Raw genomic sequence first — 16,724 nt, 5'->3', positions numbered from 1 at the left:
CCAAGGAGCATTCTGTGTTCTTCTGTTCAGCCAAGTTACAGTGATATTTATAAAGTTAGAAGGAATGAAGTTAGGTACTTTAGTCTAAACTGTCCACAAGTTACACATATGGACAACAACATATTAAACTAGCCAGGAAACCTAGTATTTGTTTATTCAACACCAGCTTTGAGCTTTTATGACTAATCTCTATTAAACATTTCTTAAAGCCAGAAGGGAATACTTATAAGATTAAAAATATAGCTCATAGCATTGGCTCCTCATATTTTGGAACTAAGGCATCACTGCTTTTCCATGTCTTTAACTGAACAAAGTGGAAGTTGTGAGAAAGGACTATAACCACGACCCAACACATGCAGGAAAGCCAGAACCTCAGAAGGAAAGAGTGCACGAGTGAGTGCAAGAGAGCAAGAGCTCCACAAACTCAACCAAAGTGTTGGTTTTTTTTTTAAACTTACGTGAAACTTATTTTATTGTAATTTTATACACTGCTTAATTTCTATATTGTACAAACATGCAACTCAGATTTTTTGCATCATGTACTATTTACAAGATTTCACCACATAATAGCAGAGAATTTATTTTAAAAAAGTTAGAAGTCCTATGAAGACTTAGTATAATGCCAGGTAACTGTCACATTGTCATGTTCACACACCTGGGTGCTTGTTTTACAAGAGTAGTTATAGCATGTAACTTTGTAGCAAGTTAAGAGTAATTACAGCACTGCATAGTGTGAGAATAAACTCATCACCTCTATAAGAGGTGCATTTTCAACGCACTGGTTCTACCTTCCCAGCCACATTACTGGATCTGTTTCAGGCTCCTGCGAAAAGTTAGATAAGCAAAGCTGCATCCATAGCAAGGTTATTTTGTTTAACGTCTTGTTTTCTCTTTTCTTTTCCCTTCTTTTTTTGTTGTTTCTTCATTTTTCTCTGTTTTCAGCAGCCTAGAAGACTTTACTTTTTTTTGCTACAAACAGAACAGATGGACAAAATGGATAGTTTAAAATGCAACTGTAACCTGACAAAAGCAGAAGCCAAAATGCAATCAGTGTAAAAAAGTTATTTCAGAGTGATCCGAGTGATCAGTGTTACAGAGTGCTGTAACAAACAGCATGGACCTTGAACAAGCAAGAATGAGTATAGGCCATCTCTCCCTTCTCCCCCTTTTAGGTATCAAGATTTTAAATTCCATGGAGATGATATACTCTACACTATACAATGTTAATGGCTGACCCATAGTTCCCCAAGCTAGAGACAGAGAGAAAGACTGTAACTGGAACTGCTGTCTATGATAACCAAATGCAAAAGGTCTGTAGCTGCTCCTAATCAATGGCACTGTCCCCACTGATGCCTAGAACCCTGCTAAATTTTGTATTTGGCTATTCATGAGTTTAATGCACTACAGTGGTGCATCACACTACAGAACTGTTCTATCAGTCAAGAGTTTGTGAGAGATGTAATGCATTCAAAACCTACTATGCTGGGTTTTTTGGTTGATTTTTAATTCAGATGTTAAAAGTGCCAGGAAAGGTAACTAAGAAGAGACAGTTTCCCCAGTGTTGCACTACTATATGAGACTAAGTCACCTTAATCATTGCATCACTTTCAACAGTATCTTGCTCATCCTCATCAGATTGGATCTCTTCCACATTCAGGTCTTCACTCAGTTCTGAAGTCAACATGGATCCTGACTGCCTTTTTGATGTCTTGACAGAATGCAGTGAATATGGAGTCAGATGTGCCTCTTTGTTGTAGGCCCGTGTAAAAGCCGCTTTGACCTGTTAGGGTGGAAGGAGTTACTATGAGCATCAGATGAGGACTCTATACTTTGTTAGCTAACCAACTCATGTCTAGCAATTCCACATCATCTTTCACTTGGAAAGCTGTAACCAAACATTTTGTAAGAGGGTACCACCTAGAAAAAATGCACACAAAGCATATGCATACGGAATGCACAAAATGCACACACAAGCTGTATAGTGAAGGCTCAAGTCCCACATAATCCACACAACTACTCAAGGAGTATGCATCTTTAGATGCTTCTCATTTAGGCCCCCAATAATTTCAGTGCTATTGTTCTGCTGCCACCTAATCTAAGTCACTTGCAGCAAAACGACCCAGAGCAGCACTGAACAGCATGTCACACTGGAGCAGCATATTCAGACTGTGTAAACCCACACCACCATCAGATGGTATCAGCAGAGCACATTTCTTCCCTTTCCCTAAACACTATCCTCTGATGTGGGAGACCTTGGTTAACATTTGCAACCCATCTAGTTTGTAACAGGGACTTGAGTTTAAGCTCACCTCATCCCAGATGAGGGTCCTAACCACTAAAACTAGCCCCAAATGGACACTGAGACCACCACATAAGCCCCCCGGGTCTGGTAGTTCAGGCTGTTGGCTAGAATGCAGAGGATGTAGGTTCCAAGCCAGCCTGTAAATCAGGATGTCCGTGCTGTAATGGATGGGGTTGTTGCACATCCTTCCTCCTTTGCACAATGGTAAGAAAAGCAGCGCTGTGCAAGAAGCTGAGATAGCTTATTGTCAGGAGTCTGCATGATCCTTCCCTTCCTCATCCCCTCTGCATTATACTTCTAGCTGTTCCCCAAACACAGCTGGCTACCAGTGATCTTTTCACCAGAACAACAGGTGGAAGAATGCTGAATGAAGCATAATCTTACTCTTTTAGGATGCACCCCCTGAGCCAGCCGTTGTCTTGGGGCTACTGCATGTTTGACAACTGAGCCGCAATGCATTCCATGCCTGTCATTACATTACAGTTAATAAAGTGACTCAGCCAGCTTCATCCTTTCAGCAGCACATACATGCTATGGCTATCATTCTAGGATTTTTTAAAATATTTAAAATTTAAAACAACAACAACAACAAAAAAAAAAGAACACACACACACACAGGTAAATTTTACCTTAGGATCCAGCTTAGAGAAAGGACTAGGTTTGCCTCCCCAGGTGCTTATCTCCATTATATTTTCAACATCATCTTTCACCAAGCAGTAAGAGTCCATGAATGCTACAGCATCTTGTACACCATCTGTTCCAAAGTCTTTCAAGGACTGAACAAGTGCATCCCGCAAATATGATAAGTACTCCATATTTACTGTCCTCTTGCATGTCTGGGTTCTTTATGAAATTGAAAGAAGTAAGTAAATCTGTATCACAAAGACGCATTTCCAAACACAGGCAGCCTGTAGGCAGGCCCTCAGCAAATGGTTAACCAGCTGCCTTAAAAACTGCAAGCTCTATTGTATCATTCCTCCTGGGTTATGCTTGAATTAGGGATAATCTGATGCAAGGTATACAGAACCCAAAACTGAATAGATGGGGGGAAAACATCCCTAAATTTTGAAGCTGTAGGTTTTTCTTTTTTTAAAAAAGAAGAGATATGTCAGTATTACCTGAGACTCATGTGCATTGCCAGTTCTTGAATGATGCGATCATGTTTGCCTGTGGATGAAAATTTCCCCAGCCAGCTGGGAAAGACAGGAAACTGGGACATGTAACCTCTCATCAGCTCCCCAGGCAGAACACTTGAATAAATAGCCTGAAAACACACATGCCAAACTCAGTTCACAATGAATTAGTCAAATTGACACCATGACATAGTAACGAACTTGTTCCAATGAAAGTGGGCAGCTAATGTTTTGCACGCTGAGCTGGCTTTAAGAGAACTCTTTCTTGGCTGCTTGTTTCTGTTCTACCCCTTGGAGGTTACAGCTTCACAGATATTAGAACATGATAATAAATAGGATGGCACACAAGATGAAGTGATCCGGGTTTTAAAAGCCAATCTCCAACAGTAATCTCCAACAGATGGATATAGTAAAGAAGATATTTCAAAAGAACACAATTACTAAAACATTCATAAGATCCTAAGCAACCTGATCTACTTGGACCTGCATTAAGCAGGGGGTTAGACTAGATGATCCCCAGAGGTCCCTTCCAACTTAAATTATTCTACCGTACATTGTCTGATGCCAGTCATAATCCTTTAAGCATAATCACGGAAACTTTCACAGGACTCATCAAAAGAGAAGTAAAATGAAGAAGGTTCAGTTCTCAGTGCTTTGGGAGAAATACTGGCCTGGTGAGAGGTTGGGATACAATGCACACAAATAAAACTTCAAGTAGGCTTTTACCTGCATGTCTGAATTGTTTGCACCATGTGTTCCTATAACCCAAGAAGGTTCAAGCTTTCCGAAGCTTCAGAAGACTTCATTTCATGATACACAGCATGGGTTCAACCACACGAGTATGGGAAACTGCACTACTCCCCAGCAGAACACAAGAATACTATATGGAGTATCAACTATACAGGTCATAAAATTATATTAAGACAACAATTTCCAGGGATCAGCCTTGTATACTGGGCACCCATAAAGCCCACAAAATGAATGTTAAGTGCTCACCTGTACTGGAAGAAGATTCCAGTTTTGCTTGCTACGAATCTGTCTGTCCACTAGATCACCATCACATATACTATCAGCTGCTCTACTCAATAGCACTAAGTGCTTTTTCAGATTCCCTCTAGAAAAAAGGAAGTTGACAATATCACCATGCAGAAACATCCAGATATGTTGTACTCTAATTAAACTCCCCTGCATGAAAGGTTCTGTCAACTTAGGGTGTGGAATAACTCACCCAGCAGCAGCTGGTTTCACATGTATATAGTTCTCTTGGACAAAGAGAGGTGCTAGGGAATAGTCATGGAAGAAAAGATCTGATTTGTCTATAAGAGACATATGAGAAGCCTCCTCTCCAGCAGCAAAAACCTTCCGGACTACATCAAAAGGGCCCTAAGTAAATGACAGTTCAAGAAGTAAGCGGGTTGCAAGTCAACACAGACAATAAAAGACATAACACATTACCAACAAAGCTACTATGCTGATGGTATCTAACAGTATCCAGACTCATCAGTACAAGTTAAACGCTCAGTATTACCTTCCTATTTTTTGCCAGTTTTGAGAATGGAATCTTACTTTCAAGATGAATTAAGAGAACTATCTGCTAGAGAGAGAACTCAGGATGAGAAGTATAAGCTTCATAATTGCAGCTTACATTAAAAGACCAGTACATCAAGACAGATGATCAGTCTTGGATTTATTACATAGCGAGTTTGACACATGCTCAAAATATCAGTTAGCTCCTTGCAATTAGGCTATCAGGGCTTTATTTTTAATTAGTCATCAGGCTTTATAAGCATCATCTTATATCAGAATATGGCCATAAAACCAGTCCAATATATTATACTTACCAGTTTGATATCCTTTTTGGCTTTGTTGGCATCTGTTTTGGCCTCATCATAAGTCAATGATTTATCTTTTGCACACCACATATTAAGATTATGCAAAATCTAGAGAACAAAATGGACAATTTGGTAGCTTAAGTACATTTAAAGGAAGGAATTCAGAAAAAAAGCCTGATCTGTATAACAAAATAGCATCTCATACTGCTCAAACACTGCATTGAAGTCAATGACTTGCACAGGACATACTGAATAGGCACTAACCTGTCTGATGTCCTGATTTGCTGCCAAGATTATCTCATGCATAGCAGGTGGTGGGATTTTTAAGCCTTCTTTAAATGCAATAGACATCATGGCACCCTGTAATATACACACAATATTTTAAGAAAGTGTCACTAAAGAATTTGTATGAATTCCTCCTCTACAGAAAAGGTTAGCAGACATCTATCAGATAATGTTACTGTGGGGTTTTTTTCCTATTTTTTAAGTAATTTAACAGCCTTTCATAAACATATATATACCCATGACAAGGGATGAATATAAACAGCAAGATCACTTAAAACAAGTGCTTGGATATATTTAAGATAAGCATCTAAATCCAGAAGACTCAAGACAACTCAGACAACCCATTCTGAAGAGCAGTTATTCACTAAGGCAGTTAAACTAAGTTTTAAGTGCTGTTTTCATTTCTGTATGAATTCTGACACTGAAGACATTGATTACTGATAACTCAGTGCAGCCTATCCAACCAACCTTTTTACCTTAATCTGTTCTAGACGAGGTCTCTGAAAACGAAGATCAAAACAGTAGTGGACCAAAGAACGAATCTTAGGATGGTTTCGATCATTACACATACAGATGATAGGTATCTTCGTGTGTCTGATTAAACCAATCAACTCCTGTCATTTAAACACATTACAACAGTTGCATCAGATTCCACAGACAAAAATAATTAAAATGTGTCATGCTGAGCAGCATTAGCCACTGCTTTAAGTCAGATCCTTGACTGATGCAAGTCTATAAAACACCTTCTACTGTAATCAACTTTCCACACAGCAAAAATCTGCTCCCCTTTCCTACTTTGTTTGCTGTTCTGTTCAACTGTAATAATTCTGCTGTCTCACAAACCATCCACCTCCAGCAACCATATTTAGACCATTCTTCAAAAAGCAATGAAGATCAGTAGTGCAGAATACAGCTGTTGTCCACCTGGAGGCCTATATTAATTTGCCCAAAGACCATTTTGACCTGGCCCAAGCCCACAGGGAGCGTGCATCTTTTCCAGTGAGCCTTGCCACAAACAATAGAAGCAGCAAGAGGTTAAACAAAAAAACACAACACACACACACACCCCAAAAAAACACCCCCCCAAAAAAACACCCCCCCAAAAAAACACCCCCCCAAAAAAACACCCCCCCAAAAAAACACCAAAAAAAAAAACCCACACCAACTCTTTCCTGTCCAAAAGGCTTTAGTGTTAGTGGGTTCCCCATAAATGAACTTCATCTCCTCTAACAAAAGTGAAATTCAGTTCAACTTTATATTACTGCTATGTAAATGTCTATATCTGAGCTAAAGATCTGCATGTCCTTTACTGTCAGGGTAGCACTGCATATGACCACAGGATATTTTTAGAAGTTAAAACTAGAGCTGCAAAGGAGAACAAAGTATAATATTGACAGTAGCACATTATTTATTCAGTGTTACTGCCTACTGGAGGGAGTAATTGTCCCAGCTAGATTACAAATCTTTCACTGCGGGTAAAAATCAGCTGCAGAGAACTTGAGTTAAATTCGTCTGTCCAAGGGTAAACATCTACAGCACACACCCCTGAGGTAGTCTCTCACACACACGTATCAGAAGCATCCGTTTTACCCTACTAAGGCATAAGTCTTCTTACGTGAAGGTAAACTTATAAAATAGGTCAGATAGAAATCTCTATAATACAGTTTATGGGTTAAGGACAGCAGACTAAGTATTTTGTGCTGATATATGGTATGAATTTTTAGCAATAGTATTAACTAATAATTGTGGCAGTTTCACCTGAATCCCTCCTCTGTCTTCATTGCCTGCCATACCATCCACTTCATCCATTATCAATACATGTTTCCCACTAACTGATGAGGATGTGCCTGAAAATGAATATAGACAAGAAAATGAGACTGCAATAGAGTATTTTATTCAAGGGAATAAAATAGGGTCTTGCTCAGAGGTTTACCCAAGCCTCTATAAAACAGATAAGCCTAGACAATTGAGATGCTGGTGAACCTCTTGTTCTGCCTCTTGTGTAATCACAACAGCTTGTTCACAGAATAGAGCTGATTGCACCTCGTGTCTTCTTCCAAGAATTAAGTACCACACAACAGAAGAGCAATTAGAGCAAATAGTAATTTGTGCAGTTTCTGCTGATTAAGAATTCATTCACTAAAATAGCAGTTTTATGCTACCTTGAAGATGAAACAGAACATCTTACTAAATTAAACCATCCCTATTAAATATGAGCCTGCTCCCTCTACAGGATGAGCAATTTCAGTTCCTAACTGTCATGAAATGAGGAAGCTCTGTCCCTCCTGTAACTAGACTCTTAACAGAACAAAAACCCTTCTTCAAACAATAAACATACCAGAACAGAAGTCTCTGATGCTGGTGTTGTTAAGTGATTCAGCAACTACTTCCTTTAGACTGTTCTTACTGCGAGTATCACTGGCATTCAGCTCCACATAGCTATACCCCAGTTCCTAATTCAAACACACAAACCACACAGAAAAATGAGAATGCAGATCATTAAGAAGAGCATAAGCATACTCAGAAATAGGAACAACATTTCAAAGTTCCAGAAGAGAGCTCTTACAACACTGTTTCCAGATCTAATTTGTGGCTTTGATTCCTTTCTTCCCCTCATACTCTCTTCTCTCACACTCCAAAAGTATTTGTAACCAGATATTGAACAGATATGCCGAAAAGAGAACTAAGGTTTTGCAAAAAAATCAGAGGCACAGATTTACCTGTGAGACATAAGTGAAACTGCCATAAGGGATAGAAACAGAACTATAAGGCAGGGTTAACCAAGCTCCATGGTATTTCTAGTTGTATACCAAGATCTTCACATGCAGAGTCATGACAAGAAACATGCTATATCCCTCAGAAAGCTGAAGGAATGAAAAGCTTTTAACTAGTTAACAGCTATAAAACACATGGCTCCTCCAGCAGTGCTACCACTTCACTTCAGAACGGACCTGTGCTGCCATTCAGTCCCTGAAGGGATTTGACCCAGGCACGCCTGCATCAGCAGCCTTCCGGCACCAGGCACACAACAGGTCTGCAGCAGCAAGCTGCGCACAACTCTGGCGTTACGGTTTGGACAGCCCAATTCCGCTGGTTACATCTGTGCAGCACAATGAAATGCCCTGCAGAGAGCTCAGCTCAGAAAAACAAAGTCTGTAACTCATTACAATATCCCTATTAGTAACTGATATTAAATATCATTAAGTTAAAATACTACATTTTAATAGTTTCTTCACTTTTCTAGTTTTAAAAGTATTTCCACGATATACAGTCCTCAGCTGATTCTGATGATCCTTAAGCTCATGACACAGTTTGAGGAACACTGTGCTCCACTAAGTTCACGAAAAAATAATTTCTAACTTGCATTTAGAAACAGACACGCAACCCTGTCAATTTCTCTCATCCTGCAGTATTTGAATTTTTTATTTTATATATGTATGTATGTATAAAAATGACAAGTCTGCTTGTATGAAATTTTCAAAGCGCTTGTGATAATTCTACTTCTATTAGATTTAGTGCAAATATTCTCTGGCTTGTGGAATGAGTGTTAAACGTTCACAGCTTTTGAAAACCACTAGAGTAACTGGTCAGCATACTTGGACAAGCTTCCTTTCAGTAAAGAGAAAGAAGTGCAGGCACCCATTGCTATATTCCTGCTTCAGATCTGAAATAAAGATACCCAAATATCCATATACTGTCATCTGTAACCCTGTTCTGAGTAGGTGGAACTTGGCTGGGAGTGAACCCTTATACTTCAGGGGAGATCCACCTGGACACATCCAGTTACAGAATCAACACACTAAAAAATACTCTTGGGAACAAATGTTAATATGAACTCACCTCACAAACTAAAGAAGCTGTAGTAGTTTTACCAACTCCTGGTGGACCGGAAAGTAATGCTGCTTTAAAACTAGTACCATCATCTTTGCCTCCAAATTTATTGGTCTTTGCTATAAAAGAAAATTCCAGGGATTTAACTAGGTATATATTACTAAAAAGCTATATACTTTATGTAAATCTTTAAAGATATCAAGCTTTAAAACAGAAAAGCGCTTGTGATAGTTGTTATGGATATCAAAAAAATACATCTGTCTGCATCCTAAGCATTTGGGGAAACACAGTTTAAATCACTTAGTTTAAGACTCACTGTGATTCTAAACTGAAAAACATTAGACATGCTATTGATGTAATAGTTACAAATATTTCAGCAATTTTCTGACAACCATATCATTAAGGAAAAAAATAAAGGAAAATACACTATAGCTGCAGTTAAGCATATATACTATTTTGTCACACACAAACAAAACAGAAAAAGAAAAGAACGACACTGTCTACAAAATTACACACTATACATGACATCGGCTGCTTGTCAGCGAGAACCAGGACCTTAACATTTCATCTCTTCCCCAGGCATCCTGCCAGCCTATGTCTTCCCCACTTGTAGGGGTTAGCACTGGCCAACATGCTTTCTCATTATGAGACATTCAAGAAACTGAATGTGAGGCTATTTTAATATATATTACTAATAGTTTAGTGTGATTTCTTCTGAAAGAAAACATCATATTTAAGAGAATACCAAGAGATTTAAAACACACATTCAGACAGGGCTTGGTGCTTTGTTTTCTGGAGGAAGGGTAGTAAATAGACAACTGCCCTAGGCTCAACTGCTGCTAAAAATATTTAAACCTCATTCCAGATTAGAATTCTAGAGTCACTCTCCTACCACACACATCCCTTTATCAGCATACGGAACTGAGCAGCCTGATTGGCACGGAAGAAACTGTAACACAGACAGAAGTTAAATATGCTGCTCACCTTGTTTGTCCTCAGAAGTATTCTTGTGCCAGTTCCGAAGCCATCGAAGCAGTTTATTGGCACAGCTTTGCTCACCCTGCTGTCCAATTATTGCCTTAAGAGACATAGGCTTGTATTTATCTACCCATAGTAATCTCTCTGCTCCATCTTCACTCATCTCGGAAACCAAGTTCCCCTCAGACTTTGGGGTTTTCTTCTTCTCTACAGTTTGCTGTTTAAAGTCTGTAAGTTTTCGAACAGCAGTAGTTTCTTTCTTAACAGATTTGAAGGTACCTCCTTTATCAGGAGTAGATTTATTTTTTTTATTATCAGCTTCTTTTTTGAAGGGACTAAATTTTCTTCTTCCAGCTTCACTTTTCTGTGGTGTCTTTTCATGTTTTGACTCCGCTTTTTTTGCCTTGGGGGTGGGGTGGGGGAAACAAACATGGAAAATAGAAAGTTAAAGGGAAATTTAAAAAAATTACACAGTAAATAAACATGCAGTCTCTGAACACATGTATAGGAGGGCTTAAAAGAAAACAAAGCTTACATGTTGGAAAATAAATAGAACATCGCAACAGTAGATCAAAAATATGACTCTTTGAAAAATAAGCCACTGTTAAAGAGGATGTCCTCTGGCATCTGGCAGCCCAACCCACAAGAGAGAAAGGGGCAGGAAGCGTTCTGCTCCTTCCAAGAGCAGTCCAAGCTCCAGCAGTCCCCGTGTGCGCAGGTCCTGAGGCATCCTTAAAAGGACCAATACAACAGTGACGACTGCCAGGTTGGAAAGGATGGGCTGGGCCCAGATGCACAACTCATGAGATGGCATTTCCAAGCTCCAACACACAAAAAAATTAACACTAGGGGCACTTGGATAAGAGGAGGAACAGGCAACAACCCCTTTTCCAAAAAGGGAACACTCTTCACATGCACACTTGCAAACAGAACCATAGTTATTTTTAAAAGCAATTTAAGCAGAAAGTGTTCAGCCCAAAACAAAAATAATTCAAAGGCAGCAAGAGTAAGGCTAGCAAGCACACCAGCTATTTACAGTACAAACTTGAACAGAGTTGCTTTTACTTAGGATATCAGTTGAATATTTACACAACAATTCATGTCTAGCCACATCAGAAATGCCAGAGTCCATACCAAATGTGAAACGTGCTAGAGCTAGTAGAGATTTTAACAAGATTTTACCAGCCACTATGGACTAGATCTAATTGTGCATAAAAATGTTTTTAACCATTTTCATAGTATTCCCTGAGAAATTTACCTTGATTACTATTAGTTCAAGTACCATATAAAGAAAGTATCTATTATGTATACATATGGTTTACATACAGTAAAGTACAGTTTACATCTCAAGTTTACAGTACAACTTTATATTGGACCCATCTGGGTGCCACATAAATTATTTCCAATCTGGCATATTTTTTATTTGCAGTTTAATAACTGTGAAAAGTCACAATTACTTATTTCAAAAAACAGTATCAGTTTTAATGCCATCTCATTATGTAGAAAGACAAAACTAGCCCCGAGTCATATAGCTAAAATAAAAAAGTGTGCCAGACCCAAAAAATGAAAGGTTAGAAAGTGATCATTACTCCAAAGTAGAAGTCTTAAAACACAAATATAAAATTTCCATTCTCAATACTTCTAACGGAGAAGATCAAACTGATAATCGTAAGGTTACTATTACTGGAACAAACAACTCTGAAGCCGCTGTGAACAGCTCCTCTGAATAAAAACGAACAAATAAACCCACCACACAACACCATACAACCCCTAAGTTTATTTTAGGCAAACCTCTGTTTCAGCCGCCAGTTCGTACTTGGACTTTTTGCCTGGCATAGTTCGAATAAGATCAAACAGGCCATCCTCATCAATAACTTTTGTCCCTAAAGTTGATGCCTGGAGCCAAAACAAAAATTAGAAGCAAGGTCAAAGAGAATTACATAATCCATTTCAGCAAAGTCCTTTCCTGTAAGGATTATGTTTAGGAACACAAAATAATGACCAAAAAAACCCCAAACAAACAAAAAACCCACCAAAAAAAAAAAAAAAACCCACAACCCACACATGCATGTTACATTGCTGCATTACAAGGCTTTGTTTTATAATCTATATAGATTTGATTTATAACTTACACATTTAAATAACAAATGTAGTTTGAGGAGGGTAAAGAAGTGCTTGTTCCTTGCTGAAAAAGATGCCCCAAGCATTAAACAAGAAGATGATAATATTACAGCAAAATAGTGCTATTCCAATCACTTACTAAATACAACACACTAGAAACTTGTTTACATACTGGAGGTGGGCTAAGGACAAAAATATATATATATATATATATATATATATATATATATTACACACATATACATATATGCACGCAAAGTGTCTAAATTGAAAAATAAGGTATCTAATACCATACTGCAGTGAGTGTGACCATTTACAGCATCTGCATTAGCTGCAGGCACTGAGATTCAGTTCCACCTTCACCACACAAGGATCACCACAACTCCAAGATGTGTTTGTTACATCTCATGGAACAGTTTGCCTCTTTAGTGCTAATGACTAGCCATAACAAATACAATTGGCATAATACTTGTGTTGAAAATGTACCCCTAAGAGTCAGTCCTGAAGCTTTGCTGCGTGGCCTGCTATTCAAGCAGAGCAGAGAACTTGCATTAGAAACTTTATGCCTACATTTACACACATGACTGAGCCGTGACAGACTGTCAAGCAAAACAGGTAAAAAAAGAGGAAGGCAGTGTCTACATCACAACCAAACTGCTGCTAAAATTAGCAGCATAAACAAGTAGAAACAGGTTTGTTTTACTTTTTTCCCCCCTCCAGAGAAAAAAAAAAAAATACAAGCCAACTTTTGTTTTTTAACATATACTTTGTTTGTAGTACTGCCTTTTTTCAGAAAAGAGGCTGGAGGAAAAAGAAAAAACCAACACAATAGGGTTAAGATAGGAACAATTCACAATTTCACTTCTACTTAGCTCAGGCACAGAAATGCTCACCTTATCACATTTAGATTGGCCACAGTCTCGTCCCATAACCAGATAGTTTGTCTTCTTGCTGACATTGCTAGTTACTTTTCCTCCGTAACGTTCAATCAGAGACTTGGCCTCATCTCTTTCAATGGACTCCAGAACTCCTGTAATTACGAAAGTCAGGCCTTCCAAGCAGTTTTCAGCTCCCTGAGAACCACAACATTGCAGAAAATGCCATTAACTGATGCAATTCCATCAAGTATCTTTCCACTACAAACAAAAATTTTTAAACCACTACCATGTCAAGTACTCTATGAAACAAAAATATATCTACACTACCTAGATAGAGAATAGTTCCAGAAGCCAAAAAAACTACCAAAAAGGATAGCTACCAAAGCTTCGCACATCTGTTGAAGGGACAGTATGTACAGATAAGACAGGTATTACTCTGACATCTATGGCTGAAACACAGGGTGTTTAATCAAGTGTGTGACAGCAGCCTTCAACTTTTTAAAATTAGCAACTATTTTCCATCATCACTTCATAAACCAGATATACTGACTATCACTTCTGAGTAAATTATACATTCATTCAATTTAGGCACTGCTTTGCATTACAATTTAGCTTTTTCCAATACATATTTCCTATCTGGAAAAGAAAGAAAAAAACAATGTTTTTTAAATATTTATTTTAATTGATGCTTGTCAGATCACTTATAACTAGAAGTCCACAATACACAACATACAGAAATTCTGCTGTAGCCAAACTTACTTGGGGTATCTCTTTTGAGCCCAGAGCTTTCGGACCCTCACGATTCAGAAAGCTTCGGTAGGCCTGATAATTTATTCGCTTCTTTTCAGAGTCCTCAGGACTTACAGACTTTAGCAGAAATAAAAGAGATATAAACAATGAAATACTCAAACACAAGCACAGTTTCCAAGTCATTTTTATGCACCAAAAGAGAAGGAAGTTCAAATGTTTGTTTTGATTTACTAAAACACAATATCAAAGCTTGCTTTTTTTTTTTTTTTTTAAAGACTTCAAAAAAAGTCTGAAATTTTAAAAAGTATGTACCCAAGTTTATTCTTGATTTTCTGTAGATGCATTTGTGCTTCACATGTACACATTCATTTAATTCAAAAATCCTTGCTTTAAATTTATATCCTATTTTATTCCAGAATGACAATCAGGTGTAGACAAGACCTACATTCACATAAAAATTACTTTGTTTTATTTCTGTTTTTTGGAGCTTTTTAAGCTCGTTAGGAAAACATTATTAAAAAAGTCATCACAAAAACAGAAGTTGCAGACTCCCCCTCTCTAAATGCAACTGTTGTCCATACCAAAAAGATCTTCCGTTTGCCAAATACAGAAGACATGGTAAGCAATGCCTGATGTTTGACCATTGGGACTATCAAAGTATGTAGGTTTTATTAGCACTCCTAATCATATTTTAAATTACTCAACTTTAAGTGTCAGAAAATTTTATTATTTTTAATCCTAAAAATACAAAAAGTGTGTTTTGAAGTTTTCACTAAACTACTAAAGTGCGTTCAGTAATTACAGCTACAGATCCAGACAATTATACAAAAAACCACACCACACACACTAATTATATTCCTTTCTGATTTCTTAAAAAACACCCAAAAGATTCAAATAAATTACCAGTTTACAGTAGTGACACACAAAAACCAAAGAAAACAGTTTTCCTGCAAACAGTTAACTAAATTTTTCTGATAGCACCTACCTCAGGCTTTTGGGGAGAAGTTTTCTGCTTCTTTGGTGTTCTCTTCTCTTCTTTCCCCGAAGCATTTTTTTCCTTCGATAATACACTTCGAGTACCTCTTTCCTTCTCAGTGCTCTCTTCTTTTTGTTTCAGAGCCACAAGCTTAGAGCTAGGTTTCAAAGGCAAGGTCTTATCTATCAACTCTCTTGCTATTTTACCATCAGATGACTGGAGGGGCAAACGAGACCCTTTCGAGTTTTCAGATGTAGTTTGCTCCTTTGCAGTATAATTCTTTGCTTCATCTGTTGAGTTGGTTGCTTTCACTAAGAAAGGGGGGAGGGGGAAATACATATATAAGAATATATCCTAATATTACAGATAGATGAAATATTTTCCAAATTCAGTGTTGTACCTTTTTGGGATTGTTTATATCTTTCTGTCATGTTAGGACTGCTCTTGATGCTCAAAACTGTTTGCTCTTCTTCTGAATCTTTCCGAGCCTAAATCAACAAACAACACCGAAGTCAGCGATGCATGTGCTGCCCTATGGCTAAATTAAGACCCCTGAGTTTTCTCACTGTTTAAGTACATCAGACTGGATGATACATTTAAAAAGGTGATCCCTACCATTAGCCAAAATATAACCTCTATCAAAGGCTGGCAGGCAGATGAGCAAGTTCTACTCTCAACCATAAACATCATTGTTCCTTAAGTCAAAGGAGAGAGAAACTTCTAAGTTACAGTAAATTTTGATCCTTATCAGTTCACTGAATAGTCCAGAAGTACTAACATTTGCTAATTCAAAGTAGCAATCCTAAATTCTGAGAGCCCTGATGCATAACCCAGCAAATGTTTTACTGGGTCTGGAGTAGCCCTGTGCCTTACACCACAAGCCGAGAGAAGTGGGAGAGCACCCCTAACACCGGCCTGGGGTTCAGGACTCTCAAGACCCCTGCTTGACCCTTCTCTCAAGGCACAGGCAATATTCTCCTCCTTCCTTTTCCTCCCCTTTTCACTTGTACTGTCCCACTGACTCATTTTACTTGATCTGGTTCTCTTGAAACAAAGATCTAAAGCACGCATCTTCAGCAACTCATTCCACTTCAGGTACTAAAAGAGACAGGCAGTCCCACTAATCTGAGATGAATTTGAAGCCTACGCATGGCAAGAAATTGTCAAAATAAAGACTCACAGTCAATCGTATCTCTTATGCAACTATTCTTAAACTGACAGACAGCTGTATTTTTTAGCAAAGGCAAAATTAACAGTCCAATTTTCTTTGATACTTTTTTTTAAGAAACACTCAAGCTTTATTTGTATTTCAGAGGCTACAATACACTACTGCATGGGAGGCCTAACATGGATACCTATAATAAAGTGCATTCCAGAAGCTGCTGTGTAGAGCTTCTCATGAAATAATTTACTATGCAAAAATTAACCTATGGGATGTGCTCCCTTCTGCCACAGCTACGCTGCTTCCAGTGCGCAAGTTCTTTGACACTCTGTACCATATACATTTCTTTAGATTTGAAACTGGTTCTACACCACATCTCAGCATGTCGTGGATGCTAGTTCAGATGGTTCAAGGGGACAGTGGGCCATCTCATGGAAAAGAAATCCACTGAGGCTTCCCGAATACATAAAAGTCAC

General features: G+C 38.2%; 1 protein-coding gene across 3 annotated transcripts in view; it reads right to left on the bottom strand.

Annotated features, from left to right (window-relative positions):
- Positions 1–440: 440 nt before the first annotated feature.
- The window catches only part of RFC1 (replication factor C subunit 1), a 44,138-nt gene continuing 27,854 nt past the window's right edge, over positions 441–16,724 (bottom strand). For all 3 annotated transcript variants that reach the window (XM_026093719.2, XM_026093720.2, XM_026093721.2), the window contains 18 exons: positions 15,487–15,574; positions 15,096–15,397; positions 14,120–14,227; positions 13,376–13,555; positions 12,153–12,257; positions 10,368–10,764; positions 9,393–9,502; positions 7,891–8,005; positions 7,311–7,399; positions 6,029–6,166; positions 5,532–5,627; positions 5,277–5,375; positions 4,664–4,818; positions 4,432–4,549; positions 3,421–3,566; positions 2,932–3,145; positions 1,589–1,780; positions 441–969 (listed from right to left, as the gene is read on the bottom strand). In XM_026093719.2, the coding sequence (XP_025949504.1) occupies positions 874–969; positions 1,589–1,780; positions 2,932–3,145; positions 3,421–3,566; positions 4,432–4,549; positions 4,664–4,818; positions 5,277–5,375; positions 5,532–5,627; positions 6,029–6,166; positions 7,311–7,399; positions 7,891–8,005; positions 9,393–9,502; positions 10,368–10,764; positions 12,153–12,257; positions 13,376–13,555; positions 14,120–14,227; positions 15,096–15,397; positions 15,487–15,574 (2,748 nt within the window). In that variant the 3' untranslated portion in view covers positions 441–873. The remainder of the gene's footprint in view (positions 970–1,588; positions 1,781–2,931; positions 3,146–3,420; positions 3,567–4,431; positions 4,550–4,663; positions 4,819–5,276; positions 5,376–5,531; positions 5,628–6,028; positions 6,167–7,310; positions 7,400–7,890; positions 8,006–9,392; positions 9,503–10,367; positions 10,765–12,152; positions 12,258–13,375; positions 13,556–14,119; positions 14,228–15,095; positions 15,398–15,486; positions 15,575–16,724) is intronic.

Source organism: Dromaius novaehollandiae, chromosome 4 (genome assembly GCF_036370855.1).
Source record: "Dromaius novaehollandiae isolate bDroNov1 chromosome 4, bDroNov1.hap1, whole genome shotgun sequence".
In the NCBI taxonomy this organism is placed as follows: domain Eukaryota; kingdom Metazoa; phylum Chordata; class Aves; order Casuariiformes; family Dromaiidae; genus Dromaius; species Dromaius novaehollandiae.
This window is presented reverse-complemented; position numbering and strand designations above follow the sequence as displayed.